The following is a 16,653-nucleotide window of genomic DNA, read 5'->3' on the forward strand; positions in this document are numbered from 1 at the left end:
GCAGTTTGCCATCTGCTTTGTGAGATGCAATCCATTTCACTATATTCTCTCACCTTTTTAAAATTCAGGCAAAGTGCCCATCCTGTGCTATGCGTATACTGTAGTGAATTTAATCTCTGCTTTTAGACCTCTGGGCTCGGAAAACCTGCTGCTGCGAGGGGCCACGTTGAAAAACACAGAGTTCATATATGGTAATAAAAATGTGTTTTCTACAACCTTATTAATCTCTCAGGAGAAAAGGTACTAAAGTTTACCATTGCTTGTCAGTGGAGTCGTGCTCTTAATGGTACATCCTTTGTACCACATTGAAGTTAATTATTTTCTTATAACATGCACGTCTCAAAGTGCTTTATTTTTCTTATACCACAGCAGTTTGCCAACAATACAAGCAATTTTGTGGAATGTCTGTGAGACAAGTTAGTCACTGTTATCCCCTACATTATAGCAGGCCAGTCGTGTTACTGTGACACCGTGAAGCACTGCTAAGTCCTCTGTACTGAAGACTTTCCTGTGGCGGAAAACTTACTGACTATTACTAAGCACTGACACTAGAGACCCCTTCCATACATTTTAAATAATCATCTCCTTACAGAACGCTTATCTCAACGATTATAGGTTTTTAAATAACACCACTTTTTTATGATTATTATTAGCTGCATTACAGCTGGCACTGTTGTCAGAGCTGCTGTTTTAGAAAATTAAAAAAAAAAAAAAGAAAAACTTCTGACCAATCAGATTCCATAATTCTACAGCACTGTAATTACATAATTCAATAAGGTAAAAGGGTTTAGATGTACACTTGAATATACAGTATATCCCCAGTGACAAGCAGTGATACAGTTTAGTACCTTTTTTCTGAAAGTGTTTGCCAATGCTAAGGATTTTAACATATTGCCATAAGGGTATAATTCTCAAGCAGCCAATGCTGTGTAGTTTTAGCGACATGATTTTTTTTGCTCAGAGTGTGTTATGAGAGTGAAATAGTTTAGCCACAGCAGAAATCCCTGTCGGACAAAGACAATGGCAGAGAGGGTGAGAAAGGCAGTACAAGAGGGCAAATTGTGAAAAGAATAAGAAGCGCTCAGGAGAGTGAGAATGAGAGAGATAAAGCAAGGGAGTGGGAAAGCTGTGATTTGGCTCGTTAAGCCGTTCTCTCGCTCCATTCCCACTGTAATTAAATGAGTTGTTGAAGGGACTGAAAGATCAAAATGAAGTCCTTAATTGCACTGAGAGCGAGAAAGAGAGACCATTGTCTACATGAAAATCCTCGCTAGGCTCATATTAGGTCTGTGTGTGTGAAGGTCCTTAACTTTTTATGAAAAAAGGGGTCATTAAATGGTAATAGTACTGTTCTGAGTTGCCAGGATCACAGCAGACCGTTAAACATCTCGAATATGTGATATATATATATATATTCACACAGCTTAAATCTGTTAATTAAACAATTTAGCTCACCTAAGTCTGCAGTATTATATGTAAAGCATGTCAACAATACACGAAGTTTTAATTTATGTGAGCATTTGAACCAGCCTGTTTTAGTATACTTAAAGACGCACTTGCCAGTCACTTTAATAGGAACACCTGTACATCTGCTCATTCATGCAGTTAGCCAATCTACCAATCATGTAGTAGCAGCATGATGCAAAAATGTGATCTCAGTGATTGGTTGGTGCCAGATAGACTGGTTTGAGTATTTCAGAAACTGCTGATCTCCTGGGATTTTCATGCGCACCAGGCTCTAGTGTTTTCACAGAATGGTGCAAACAGGTGTTCCTATTAAAGTGGCCAGTGAGTGTGTGTATATATATATATATATATATATATATATATATATATATATATATATATATATATATATATTGCAATCTGTAGCAATAACATGAAATCTATATTAAGTGTCAAATATATGGATATATATATTGTATATATTCTATATTATATGCAAATTGCTTACATGTCAGGCTGTATTACTATGAGTATTCACTTTCATGATACAGTTTAAGGGTACGCCAAGTAAATATTAGCTAACTGTTGAAATTTATGATGATTTATATGTGATAATATAAAAGTGGACTTTTCTTTCTTTCTCTTAAGAGTTTAACAGGGTTTCTCATTTGTACCTTGTATTTTTAAGGTAGAGGACTTTAAATGACATTAGGACAATAAAGAATAATTGTAAATGTACTGCAGTCCTAAGAAAGAAAATACAGTACAATATAATGCAGTACAATCTGAACATTTTGTTTGACAGACCTTCTTTAAACCTTAAATAGGTTACATGTAAGCGTATATTTAGGTATGTGGACATGTATTAGAAAGAGAAAATACTAAATACTAAGAGAAAAGAGAAAATACTAAATGCTTGGGTAACTATCAAGATATTACTTTTTAATGATATCCACTATATCACCAATATCAGCTAATGGATAGTCACATGGAAGGGTGGCTTGCTCTTGACAGGAAATGTATACAAGGCATATCTTATCAGTATGTATGCACAGGATCCATAAAAACACTACCATTTTACAATGTCATTTAACTGTACTCAGCATTTCCTAACTTGATTTTTGTTTGTGTTTTTTTCTTTCAGCTGTGGCTATCTATACTGGCATGGAGACCAAAATGGCCCTGAACTATCAGTCCAAATCCCAGAAACGCTCTGCTGTAGAAAAGTAAGATTTCATTATGTACTTTTCTTAATGTAGTTCAATTCCTATTAGTGTTTTCTGAGTAAATTATGCTAGACTGCGGTTTCTAATGCATGTTTTACCTTATTAGGTAAGCACCGCAGATTGCCTACTTAATGATTTGTAATTACTTGTGCAAGATGTGCAGTATTCAGTTTCACTCAGAAGTTTATAGAAGGCAGTTAAAAGTCGGTGGATGGGACATCATTTGGTGTCCCTGCGATCTTTTTTGAACGTAGTTTCCGGTCCTGGTTTTCCTTAATAGCTCCATAGATAACTGCTGTGATCTAATAGAAGTTGAAATCATTGGAGGTTGTACAGCAGGGGATCTATTGAAACTTAGTTTGAGCTATAACAAACTCGGTGAACCTTCTCCGAATCTCTATACAAGCACATTGGTTTTTTTTTTTAATAAAATTTTGTCCTTGACATTAAGTCAGAGGAACTCTTGTTAATCGCTCATTTTCTGTTCTTGCAGGTCTATGAATGCGTACCTGGTTGTTTATCTCTGCATCTTGATCAGTAAAGCTCTAATCAACACTATCCTCAAGTACGTGTGGCAGGCCGATCCCAACCGAGACGAGCCCTGGTACAACCAAAAAACAGAGACCGAGCGGCAACGTCATGTAGTACGTCCAGTACACTAGAAATTCATTTCCTATAACGCATCCAAAGGCCTTTTCTATCTCAGGCTGTGTTTTATAGATTCTTTTTTAGTATGGGTGTGACTGGTAAGGTCTCTTTTTGTTTACTCAAATGTAATAAAAAAAAATTACTATCCAGATCATACAGTTCATTATACTAATTATGGAGTCATAATATGTTAAAATGGTGCTGCGTTCAGTGAGCTTACAGCAATATTTCAGTATTTACAGTGTCAGAACTAGTAAATTGTAAAGCAATTGATGTTTCTCAATGTGGCAGAACCCACTGAAGTTGGTTATCAGGTGATACTAGTGTAATGAGGTGTAATTCCAGTGCAAACTTAGTCATAGCAAATCTTTTCTTCGTAATTTACCAACACATCTGAGGAAAATGTTAATACTTCTGATGATTTTGTCTACTTTCCACCATCACTGTCTCTACATTGTCTGGATGAAAGACTTAAATTACCAGCTAGATAAATTTGCTAGCCTTGTGTGCTCTAGATGTTAACACATTGTGTTTTTCTTTCCATACTGAAAGCACATTGTTAGTACATTGTGTTTGCCTCTCCATATAACACTACGTTCATATGCTGTTGTGTTCAAGGCGCTTACAAGAAAATTTCTTGTGGTATTCGCATGTGTAGAATTAGCAAATCGTGATGAATGTTGACAATTGTCAGTGTAGTCAAGCACATAGATGTTTGGTTACAGTGCCATTTTAGTCATAGCAATTCTTTTCTTAGGAATTTACCAACACATCTGAGGAAAATGTTGCTACTCCTGATGACTTAGTCTCATTTCCACCATCATTCTCACTTTACATTGTATGTGTGAAAGACTTCAAGTGCTAGCTAGCTAAATTGCTAGCCTTGTGTGTATTGATTGTTAGCGCAACGTGTGTAAAAACACAAATATTCCATTGAACACACTGCATTTTTCCTTTTTTTCGCCTTCAGTTGATACGGGCCTTCACAGACTTCCTGGCTTTCATGGTCCTCTTTAACTACATCATTCCTGTGTCCATGTACGTGACTGTGGAAATGCAGAAGTTTCTTGGCTCTTATTTTATTACGTGGGACGACGAGATGTTTGACGAGGAGCTGGGAGAGGGTGCGCTTGTTAACACGTCGGATCTTAATGAGGAACTCGGGCAGGTGAGATCGAAGAAGAGAGTACTGTTTTGGATAAGTATTTTAATTAAAATTTTATTGAATTTTTTTACAATTATTCATGATATGAATGAATTAATTAGATAATATGATATCATTGTATTTTTTGTTAAATGAATAAATCAATTTGATTATTTTGTTATTTAATTTCAAGATAAATTATAATAAAATATATACTATTTAATTTAATTTAATTTTTTATTTAGGTTTTATTTCTATATTTTCACAAGCTCTGATTAACCTTCTGTTAACCATCTCATTTGTACCTGTTTCTCTCAGGTGGAGTATGTCTTCACTGATAAGACAGGAACTCTGACGGAAAACAACATGGAGTTTATCGAGTGCTGTGTAGACGGTCACGTGTACGTACCTCACGCTATCTGCAATGGCCAGATTATGTCTGGAGCCGGCAGCATTGACATGATCGACTCGTCGCCCTGCACTGAGCGGAAGGTGAGCCTAAAACATGCTAGAAACAGAAAACTTTGCACAGTTCATGCTTTTGAAGTTTGATTAGTTCATGTAGCCTTAGCCTCCAGTCCATATGAAGCAGGCATAACACAGTAAGGTTTATTTATATTATTTTATTATTATTTTTAAAATTTTATTTTTGGAGAAACACGGAAGCAAAAAACTGGACAGGATGTTATTACGTTTTCTTCAACTTGGCTATTTCATACATATATTGACATTTAGGTCTGAGAAATAGTGCTGTCTGTTGGAAAATGTCAGTGCACAGTGTTTTTTTAGTATTCTCTCTATCCTCCAGCATTTTTCTAATAATAATTTATTCTTTACATCCTACACTGAATAAAAATCTGGCTTTTACTGTTCACAGCTATCATTTCTCTACTATACTGACTTCACATCTATTCTGGTCATGTTAAGACATAATCAGTGAAAGTTTTGAATCCTCTAAGTTTCTGCAGTCTGTTGAAAAATGAGTGTTTTGAGTGAGTGGATGTGCGAAGATATGGTTGAATGGCCAGGATAATTCAGACTCCAGTCTCTATCTCACTCAGAGGAACAGAAGTGAACTCTCGCTCTCTTCCACTCTCTCATTCTCGCACGCTGATAAATGAACTCAAGTGACACATGACAAATGAATGTGTCTGATTAAGAAAATGGCTTATTGAAGAACTCATTAATTACATCTTATCCTTTCCTGTGTGATTATACTTTTAAATGTAGTCTCTCATACGATCGTTACGTCAGATGAACATCTTTTAACTGAAAAATTTTCTAGCTGACAGACTCGTCTGTTATGTCCTGCTGGGGTTTAAAAGCAGAGCATCCATTTAAGACTGTGTGAGCGTTGTGTTTAATACCTCGATTAGGTACATATTTGTCGTCTTTTGTTTTCTAGCCACATAATCTTGCTTAAACACTTTAATTTATTTTGCCACTGACAGCCTCTGTCCCAGCAATCATGCATCATTAGGGAAAAGTATTGTTTACCAGGGAAGAGCTCAGGCTCAGAAGAGTGGGGCGGGGCCGTGGTGTCCTACACGCTCGTTGTAATTAGACCCTACGTTGAGATGTTAATCTACTTTGGATAAAACTGTTGGCACAGAGTGCAGGTAAAGGAGGTAGAGAAAATGGATGACATTAGAAGGGAACAATAGGGTGATACTGTTTATTATCAGTGCATAAATGCAGAAGATACATCAGTCCTATACTTAAAAAAAAGCAACCAGTTACACCTGTACTTAGACTGCTTAATGGACACTTGCCGCCCGTTTAATAGGAATGCCTGTACAATTAGCCAATCATGTGGCATCAGTGCAAAAGTCATACAGGTCAAGAGCTTCAGTCATCAAACATCAGAATAGGGAAAAAATGTTTGCATGGTTTGAGGATATCAGAAACTGCTGATCTCCTGGGATTTTAACACACAACAGTCAATGGAGAAAAAACATCCAGTGAGCTACAGTTCTGCAGGAATGCCTTGTTGATGAGAGAGGTCAGAGGAGAACGCTCAGAATGGGTCGAGCTGAGAGTAAGGCTATGGTAACAACTAAATAATCACTCTTTACAACCATGGTGAGCAGAAAAGCATCTCCAAGCACACAAAATCTCCACCCTTGAGGTGGATGGGCTACAACAGCAGAAGAACACATGAAGTTCCATTCCTGTCAGCCAACAACAGGAATCTGAGGATACAGTGCCCACAGGTTCACCAAAACTGGACAGAAAAAGGCTAGGCGATGGTTTTTTTTTTTTTTGTTTTTTTTTTCTCCCAGTCTTCAACTTTCCTTATTGGGAGAAGCATGTGTTGATCAGTATCTGCACCTATTTTATGCATTGCGCTGCTACCATGTGATTGGCTAATTGGATAATTGCATAAATGAGCAGGTATAATAATAATAATAATAATAATAATAATAATAATAATAATAATGTGGCCGGTGACATTATGTTGTTGCATAAGAAGCTGGTTTTAAATATTGGCACCCCAAAACGTGTAGTCTTGATGCAAAAACAACAAAAAAATGTGAAGAAAAAGAAAAGTACGAGGTTAAAAAAGTAAACACACACAGAAAAAAAATGTTCTCCAATTATTACAAAATACAGCTTTTGTCAGCTTAAGCACAGGACCGCTCATCTATTACAATACATCACCTAAATATTATGTTGTATAAAGTTGTATTAGGTACAATTACAGGGTCACTTTCATATATAAAATTCATAAGCCAGTCAGTGAGGTTGCACATTTCCTGTCTGCCAGGAACATACTGTTAAAAATTAAAGGACTCTCTCTCTTTATAAGAAAGACCTTATCACTTCTACAATGCAGTTTTTTAAACCTCATTTATTCTAGAAGTTCTATTCTATGGTAAGCTGCAATAATATTCAGTTTCTTGTTGAAGTATGCGGTAAGCGATCCATTTTCAAACATGGTTCCTGGGAATTGGTGTAAAAAAATTCAAACTGATACCAAAGTTGAGTGTTATTTCCGGCAAAGTTCCAGCAAACGCTACCACCTCACAGCTCCAGGGTCCGTGGATGGATCCTGAGCTCAGGTTACTGTCTGTGTGGAGTTTCACATGTTCTCCCCATGTCTGAGTGGGTTTCTTTTCACTTCTCTAGTTTCCTTCCACCTCCCAAAAACATGTCTGATTTCCTAATTAGCACACTGTAAGCAGATCTAAACACAAGAAGAATCAGGTTTGACCAACCCTACATGCACAGATCTATGGAATTACAGAATTGCTCGTGTTGCTAGATACCTACCTGCTCATGCAGTTGCTCCAATTTGAAGAGATCACCAAAGAAAGAATAAAAAGTCTGGATAAAAAGCTATGTAGGTGTGACAACAAACATGTGATTAGTAAGAATACCTGAAAATTAGTGAGAAATCCTTTGCAAGCTTCATGTAAGATTAGCTCCGTCCACTTTACATCAAAATGAGAGAAATTCTGATAAAGTACATTCATGTTATTCATATTGTGGATGACCAGCATGACCGACATTACCCTCATATGTATCAATGTTCTGATTTCAGGAGCACGAGGAGCTGTTTTTCCGGGCGCTATGCTTGTGTCACACAGTGCAGGTGAAGGAGGAAGAGACGGTGGATGGCATTAAGAGGGGAATCCACCAGGGAAAATCCTCGTCCTTCTACATCTCCTCCTCTCCTGATGAGGTGGCGCTGGTGGAGGGCATGAAGAGGTGAGAGAACACACACACACACGCAGTTGTGCATGCATAAATAAAGAACACACTAGGATGGAAAACTAACACACAAACACACACAAGGTGTTATAATACAGGATTTAACACTCACCTCACTTTTGTCTCCATTACGTATGAAATAACATTACAGCATACAGAATACACTGATCCTCCTGAGGCCCTGAGATTAACAATCCATTCTCTTCATTCTTACCCTGTGCTCATACTATCGGCAGCAAAGTGAGAGACAGCTCTTCACTTCCTGTACAAGTTTGTGTCAGTGTCCAGCAACATTCAAATTAAGATTTTCTCTATTTTATTCAAATTAGTCATGTTGTGATAACGTGACAAATGATTGGCTCCGGTAAATTCCATGGACCAATCCTGTGACACCCAGTTTTATTCAATTCAGTTTCATTCAGTTCACTTCAATTGAGTTACAACTCAATTATTGACCTGATAGTGGTACATTTATATTGTCGAAGCTTGAAGATGATGAGACAGGAAAAGGGTGCCACTACTACTACTGATACTAATAATACAAATACTATTACTACTACTAATATTAACAATGCTAATAATATAAAAAATAATACTAATAATACAAATACTACTACTACTGATACTAATGTTGTTAATACAAATAATACTATTACTAATACAATAGTACCAATACAGCTACTACTACTGCAAATAATAATAATAATAATAATAATAATAATAATAATAATATTAATATTATTATTATTATTATTATTATTATTATTATTATTATTATTGACACATTTATTACTCTTAATTAACATTTAGTTACAATTCTGTCACAACTAAATCTCATGCCTGTGGTTTATCTTTTCCTTTGTTTTTTTATTAAATGTATTAAGATACATTTTAAAGCAGTGTAATATAAGTAAACTATGCAGTAAATTTTTGTATACATTTTGGAGACAATGATCTATTTACTATGTTATGAGACCTTAAAAACCTTGACATTGCAGAAAAACGAATGATGGCAGTAACCAGATCAGTGTTTCTCACTCATGTTCCTGGGACCTGCCTGCACTGTACAGTTTACTGTTTCTCCTGTTGTAACACACCTCACACACCTCTACACTAAACCTGGATCAGTGGTCACTCATCTAAAACCTCTCTCTGTTGTTGTCAGGCTGGGCTTCACCTACCTGCGACTGAAGGACAACCACATGGAGATCCTGAACAGGGAGGAAGAGATCGAGAGGCGAGTCCACAACGCTAGAATAACACACTAAACAAATACTAAATTTGATATTGAGGGGATTAAGTGACTTACACATACACTCACGTGAGAAATAATCACAGTTGTTTGCGTAATAGTGTTATGTGTGTTCTGACTGGATGCACAAACTTGACCGATGAAGTTGTCTAGACGTACTCTCTGCACTGTAGGGTAATTAGGAGGTGTGTAGGAACAGGTGTGTATGCATGTTGTGTGTAAGCCATGCAGACGTAATGTTTGTGACCTTCACTCCTGCCCTGGAGGACAAAGTGCATGTCTGAAACGGCTGTAATTAGCTGAGCAACATGATGCCTTACAGAGGAGTGCATAAGGGGACACACACACACACACACACACACACACACACACACCAGTGTTTGTATCATAGATCAAAAATATCTCTGAGGGCCTAGTGTACACCACCTATTGTTCTCTGTGTGTGTTTGTGTGTGTGTGTGTGTTTGTGTGTGTGTGTGTGTGTGTGTGTGTGTGTATTGTGAGGCCTACTGTGTGTGAGTCACTTAGTCAGTTACTCATTTCCTTTGGCTCAGGGATGTATAATCACATTGACACCGTTCAGCTGTGGTGCCCATCTGCTCAATAAAAAGAAAACACTGCTCATATTTGTGTGTGTGTGTGTGTGTGTGTGTGTGTTTCCAGGTTTGAATTGCTGGAGGTGTTAAACTTCGACTCTGTGAGACGGAGAATGAGTGTTATCGTCAGATCCAGCTCAGGTAAGACCACTAAGCACTAAAACACACTGTATTTCTCTATGATTTAGCTACACAGCATGTCACATTAAGGGGGAGTGATTTAGTAAAAATCTCACATGAGATTTAACTATTCACGATATGTGTCATGATATTTACTTTTACTAACCAAGTGCTTGTAAAACAGCAGCGACATGCTTAGATTTAAAGACTTCATGATGATAAAATCAGGGCTGGGTTTGCTGATATCACCTTGGAGTTAATGACTATTTAGTATTTTTTAATTCTATTCCTATTTCCTATTTCCTATTTACAAATTTAGTGTCTTTTCAAGCTCACATCAGCCATGGTTCATCACTCCAACTGCTAGCGCAGATACAATGGTGTTTAATAGGCGAAAATGTTTGTAATAATGAGAAACCCATAGATAGAATAGAATTAGTGAAGACACCGAACGTCGGACTCAAAGCTTTAAAATGCAGTACGACGCATTTCTACTGAATCATGGCAGAGATTCTAATCGGCTAGTTATCCTAGATCTCCGAGATGACGAGTGTGATGGCGTAGACAGCATTATTAGCATGAAAGTTGAAGCCGTGGAAGCTGATCTGTTGGATCAGGAAGTACAGATGAAGAGGTGAGAGGGCTGGACAGAGTAAAGCACTAAAGCGCCGCTGCATCACTCGCCAGTATCCGCAGGTAGTTGAATGATGGTGTGGGGAATGTAGGAAACTGTTAACCAAAGTGAAAATAGACCAACATGTAGATGTCTGCCTGCCATTGCCATGATTAAGCATTCCTGCTGAGCTTTGTGCCTGCCTACTCACAAACAGATCCAGCACATTTACTCAACTGGGTCAGTGTGTGATAAGCATGCTAATGTGGCCTACATACTACAACAAACCCTAAACAAAAAGAAAGGGACAGAACACATAGATAAAATACACATTGATGTAAATAAATTGTAGTAGTGTCAGCCCTGTTTGGCTTGTTTTCTTTGTTTGATTTTTAATTAATTGTTTTTTATTTGTATGTTTTCTTTGTCGATCTCAGGGGACTTTTACCTGTTCTGTAAAGGTGCCGACTCGTCCATTTTTCCCCGAGTCATCTCAGGGAAAGTAGACCAGGTCCGAGCTCGGGTAGAGCGTAACGCTGTGGTGAGCAAAAAAATGTGCCTCATTTATCATTTCACCTGAAGTTATTTATAGCTAGCACACGTAATAATGCCAGTGCCTTCAAGAATCTTGTGTTTCTTGGATATTTTTTGCTTGGTTAGGAGTTTTTACTGCACCTTGGCATCAGGAATATAGGAAAATAAAACCCTAGCTGCAAAACTCCCATTAGGTTTTCAAATGCTATGGACATTTTTTTTTTTGTCCTGGAAATCTTTTAAGATTTTAAAACAAAAATGGCTAAACACAGGGTTATACTGGTGACTGCGTTTGGTTATACACTTAATACTCTCTTTATTAGGAACACCTGTACCCCTGCTTAGTCATTTCCAATTATCCAATCAGCCAATCATGTGGCAGCAGCACAATAATAAAATCATGACACAGGTCAAGGTTCTTCACAGGTCAAGAACTTTAGTTACTTTAGTTAATGTTCAAACATCAGAACAGGGGTAAAGTGTGGTCTCAGTGACTTTGAGTATTTCAGAAACTGCTGATCTCTTGGGATTTTCACACACAAATCAGTCTTTTAGAATTTACTCAGAATGGTACGAAAAACAAAAAACTTCCTTCTGCAGGCGGAAACACCTTGTCAGAATGATGTGATAATTTCAAGCAATGCTCAATGTCGTAATAATGAGAAACCCAGCACAGAATTAGTGAAGACAGCGAACGTTGGACTCAAAGCTCCAAAATGCAGTACGACGCATTTCTACTGAGTCATGGCAGAGATTCTACTCTGGAACTATGGAAGTTGATCTTTTGGATCAGGGAATACAGATGAAGAGGTGAGAGGGCTGGACAGACTAAAGCACTAAAGCGCCGCTGCATCGCTCGCCAGTATCCACAGAAAATGGTGCGAATGGTGCGAAAAACAAAAAACATCCAGTGAGCAGCACTTCTGCAGAAGCACCTTGTCAGGACGGCTATGATAACTTTCATAACCACTCTTTACAACTGTGGGGAGCAGAAACACAACCCCTGATCACATTTCTCTCCATTCTGATGTTTGATGTGAATATTAGCTGAAGCTCTTGACCTGTATCTGCATGATCCTATGCACTGCACATGCTGACACATGACTGGCTGATCAGATATAAGAGCATGTTAGAGCAAGTGCTCCTAATAAAAGGAATGTGCATCTAGTCATCCTCCATATTTAAAGCCTGTAATCTGCAAAGCATATCAGAGCATTGTTGTTGATCGCTATTTTTGGTTTGGGGAAATCTGATCTTAGGTCAGGTTCATTTTTTCAAAGTATATTCAGGCTCGCGCTGAGCTGCAGTGGGAATCTGACTCTCTCTCACTCCACCCCGGTGTTGATAGAGTCACCAGGGCCTGTTGATTAGAGATGATGTAAATTTGGATGTGGTTACTATAGTGAGTCGGATAGAACAAGAGCACTCACTAGGCTGAATAGGGTTGAATGAACAACAGTGTCACATGTGATATATTAAAAGGAACACTCAAACTCCAGCAGTTACACTGATGGACAGTTTGCTAGCAGAATTGCTTTTTAAAATGAGTTTTTCATCAGTTTTTCATTCACATTTGCCAGTTAAGCCGGCACACTTTCCCATAAGAAAATTTGTTATCTGATATGGTAGTTTAAACATAACACACCCCAACTGGATTATATATTCGAATCCAAATTAGATTTTTTTCCAGACTAGTTATCTATTGATTTTGCCATATATTTAAGCAAGCGTGCAGATATACTGAATATCGGCACATCTGTGATTCATCGCAGGCACGAGCCCACAGGAAGATATTCAGTATAACTGAGTGATTGCGAGTGCAATATTGCTTTTATACAACAGTTAATATCAACATTAATTACATTAACATTAATGTTGTATTGATTAACATTAATACAACATTAATATTGAGTAAGTGACGTTTAAAAAAAATATGGCCAAATGTTCTGTTTATTTTTGCTCCGCTAGCAGAAACAGATCCCGAAGTACCACACACACACTTTATAGCACGTCTGCTAACCATCTCACATTGATTTGTACGCTCCCGGTAAAGGTGCTTCGGGTAAAATTGGTGTCTTCCTTTTCATCTTCAATTGACGAGCTTTCATGTTTTGAGTCAAAAGTTACTCTTAGAATGCTGCTTGACCAATCAGATTAGTGGACCGGAACTAACAGTTGTATAATATGAATTGTTACTTTCTTATTGGTAACATCCACATTTTATTGTAACGTTTTTTGGTTTAGATGACAAGATACAGATTTTCTTAGTTTCTTTTTCCCCCTTCAAAAGTCATAGGAAGTGTAAACTTTTGCGCTACTGTATATATTACAGTATACAGAAGATACACTGTGAAACAGTGTTAGTGTTATGCCTATTGTGTCCAGGGTTTACAAACAATATCATAATTTTATCATAAACTTTAATATTTCAGATTAGTATTTATTTTATATATATATATATATATATATATATATATATATATATATATATAAACAATGATGTCACATATATCTCCTGTAGAATGCCATTTATATCTGAAAAGGTTACTTAGTATATCCTCTGCCTGTGTGTTGTCACTTATAGTCTGTTACATTTTCCTTATAAATGCTCATGTTTGCATGTTTAACCTTCTTGCTTCCACATTAGGAGGGTTTGCGGACACTTTGTGTAGCGTACAAGAAGCTGACTCGGGAGGACTACGAGCAAGTTTGTCGTCTTATCAGCAGCGCTAAGCTAGCTCTGCATGAGCGGGACAGGAAGCTGGCTGAGGCGTATGATCTCATCGAGAGGGATTTCATCCTGTTGGGAGCAACAGCTGTCGAGGACAGGTGAGTCATGAATCAAGGACTCGGAATCAAAATGGATTATGAATCAGATTCAGTCTGACATCAATATAATTGTCCCTCCTGTACGTGTACGTTCTGTATGTACCGATGCAGCAGTCACGCATGCTCAGCCAGTCAATAAAGTCCATCCGTTAGGGTCCGCTGTCAGCAATTAAAGTGGGGGTAAAGTAATTAGAGCCCCGCTTGAATCGATTTGTGGCCAGCAGTGCGGCATCTTGATGGAGTAGGGATACAGGTAATGCTCTTAGAAGTCTGTCAAACCGGACTTCATGTATAAAGTTATTAGTCAAGCAAATCAGGATTACGTGAGAGTGAGAACGAAAGAACTTGCTGAAGAGCAAAATGCAGACGTTTACTTGTTTTACATTGGAACGCTGCATTTTTACATCAGAGTATACTGCACACAAATACATCAAATGAATCTTCAACAAATAAAAAACAGACAGCAGATGACCCAATGGAGTGAATCTGGAATGAATGAATGCTGTGACAGACAATATTTCAGCCAAAAAAGGACCAAGAATTAAGATTAAATGGACCAACAACATAATAACAAATAATCACGATGATCATCAGTGCAGATGCATTCAATCTGTATGTGTACATATCAGGTTTTTAATGGTAACCACCAGGTGCTTGGAGAGAAAAAGATGCCACTTGTCTGTCTTATTTCTTATTAATTGCTGTATGTAGCATGTTTTTCCTAGAACAGAGGGTTTGTTGGGGTAAAATTATGGTACATTTTCAATATAGTCCTTTCACAAATCACATTTCGAAGGTAGAAACCTGAGTGTGTGTATATATCAACCCTCTCCTTCCCCCTCTGTGGGACTACACATTATTCCTCTTCAGGGTTGGCAGCTGTGAAAATGTGAAAGTACATGAGGTGCTTGTTGAATGTCTTCGACTTTGCAGTGAAGTCAGACAGCAAATAAAGTGCCTTAAATTCCCAAATCTCCCTTTGGAAGACAAATAAACTGGATGAAATTGAGGGTTAAAGGGTGATGTGGAGTCTAAAAAAAACACCGAGTTCACGTCGGTTGCCCGAGTGTAAGTTAAATAAAGGGTTAGAAATCCAAACAGTGGCAGCGGGAGTGAAGGAATGTGCAGGAGTGAGACAGACCCAAATGAAAGCGTTGAGCCTGGAGCAGAATGAGTCCTGGCAGCTCTTGATGAGTCGCAGTGCAGCGGGCGATGCTCAGCGGGGGGTTTCGTGCAGTAATTGTCTGGCAGCGGAGCAGGACTGCGACTCCTTGCTGCTGTGCGGCTTAATTATCGAGTGAAGCAGCCTGTGACAGGACGACTCAGGATCAGCTCCTCTCACCACTACCGAGAGCAGAGAACTGCTACTGTACTGCTAGTGATAGTGTAACTTCAGCAAAAAAAAAAAAAAAGCACACTTGTACTGTATACACTATCTGAGTAATACATAGTGGACACCATTAAGCACAATGTATTTAGTTGTTAATATACTGTACCCTCACTGTACACTTATTGAAGAGCACCTTAGCAAGACGTGGTGTTGACGGGGTGGAACCTGATGTGGTGTTCAGCTGTTGTAGCCTATCCGCCTGAAGGATTGACATGTTGTGCATTCTGAGATGCTTTTCTACTCATCACGGTTGCTTATTTGTTATCGTAGCCTCTCTGTTAGCTTGAGTCAGGAATCATTATCCTCTGATGTCTCTCATCAACATGATGTTTCCACTTGCAGAACTGCTGCTTACTGGATGTTTTTTGTTTTTCGTACCATTCTGTGAAAACTGTAGAGACTGTTGTGTGTGAAAATCCAAGGAGAATTCTCATGCTGTTTAGCATTAATAACATTAATTACATGAAAACATGAATGTAAGGCACATTTTAAGAATCACCCACCACAAAACAGTAATCAGATTTGAAATATCTATATTTTGCTGTTATAGGCGTGTAATAGCTCCTGTTGTAGGACATTGTGAAGATGCCTAATCTTGAAGAAAAAAATGGTTGAAGTCAGTTTTGTATTGATTAGCTTGCATGCTTTCATATCTTTTGAGTCAAGTATACCTTTATTTTTTTTTAAATGCTACTGTTTATACTGTCTGATCGTATAAACTCTTTTCATCTTTGGATTCTCATTTCCAGGCTACAGGACAAAGCAGCCGACACCATCGAGTCTCTGCACAAAGCAGGCATGAAGGTATGGGTCCTCACTGGTGACAAGATGGAGACAGCGGCTGCCACGTGCTACGCCAGCAAGCTGTTCCGCAGGAGCACACAGATCCTGGAGCTGACCACAAAGAGGACGGAGGAGCAGAGCCTGCACGATGTGCTGTTCGACCTGAGCAGAACCGTACTGCGGCAGCACGGCACCATGAGCCGAGACACGTTCTCTGGGTGGGTATACACACACACACACACACACACACACACACACACACACACACACACACACATGGATAGAATCTGCGCCCTAAACATGGAGATGGTTTGAGACACCCACAGTGTAGTATGTGTAAAACATAAGAGATGCTGTA

General features: G+C 38.3%; 1 protein-coding gene across 8 annotated transcripts in view; it reads left to right on the top strand.

The window, feature by feature from the left end:
• atp11a (ATPase phospholipid transporting 11A) overlaps positions 1 to 16,653 on the top strand; it is a 99,229-nt gene that overhangs the window by 55,189 nt on the left and 27,387 nt on the right. For all 8 annotated transcript variants that reach the window (XM_026932031.3, XM_053229791.1, XM_053229792.1 and 5 more), the window contains exons 9-19: positions 127 to 191; positions 2,591 to 2,672; positions 3,166 to 3,316; positions 4,291 to 4,488; positions 4,783 to 4,956; positions 8,009 to 8,175; positions 9,344 to 9,415; positions 10,094 to 10,167; positions 11,197 to 11,300; positions 13,941 to 14,122; positions 16,262 to 16,513. In XM_026932031.3, coding sequence (XP_026787832.1) covers positions 127 to 191; positions 2,591 to 2,672; positions 3,166 to 3,316; positions 4,291 to 4,488; positions 4,783 to 4,956; positions 8,009 to 8,175; positions 9,344 to 9,415; positions 10,094 to 10,167; positions 11,197 to 11,300; positions 13,941 to 14,122; positions 16,262 to 16,513 — 1,521 coding nt within the window. The remainder of the gene's footprint in view (positions 1 to 126; positions 192 to 2,590; positions 2,673 to 3,165; positions 3,317 to 4,290; positions 4,489 to 4,782; positions 4,957 to 8,008; positions 8,176 to 9,343; positions 9,416 to 10,093; positions 10,168 to 11,196; positions 11,301 to 13,940; positions 14,123 to 16,261; positions 16,514 to 16,653) is intronic.

Source organism: Pangasianodon hypophthalmus, chromosome 26 (assembly GCF_027358585.1).
Source record: "Pangasianodon hypophthalmus isolate fPanHyp1 chromosome 26, fPanHyp1.pri, whole genome shotgun sequence".
Lineage (NCBI taxonomy): Eukaryota > Metazoa > Chordata > Actinopteri > Siluriformes > Pangasiidae > Pangasianodon > Pangasianodon hypophthalmus.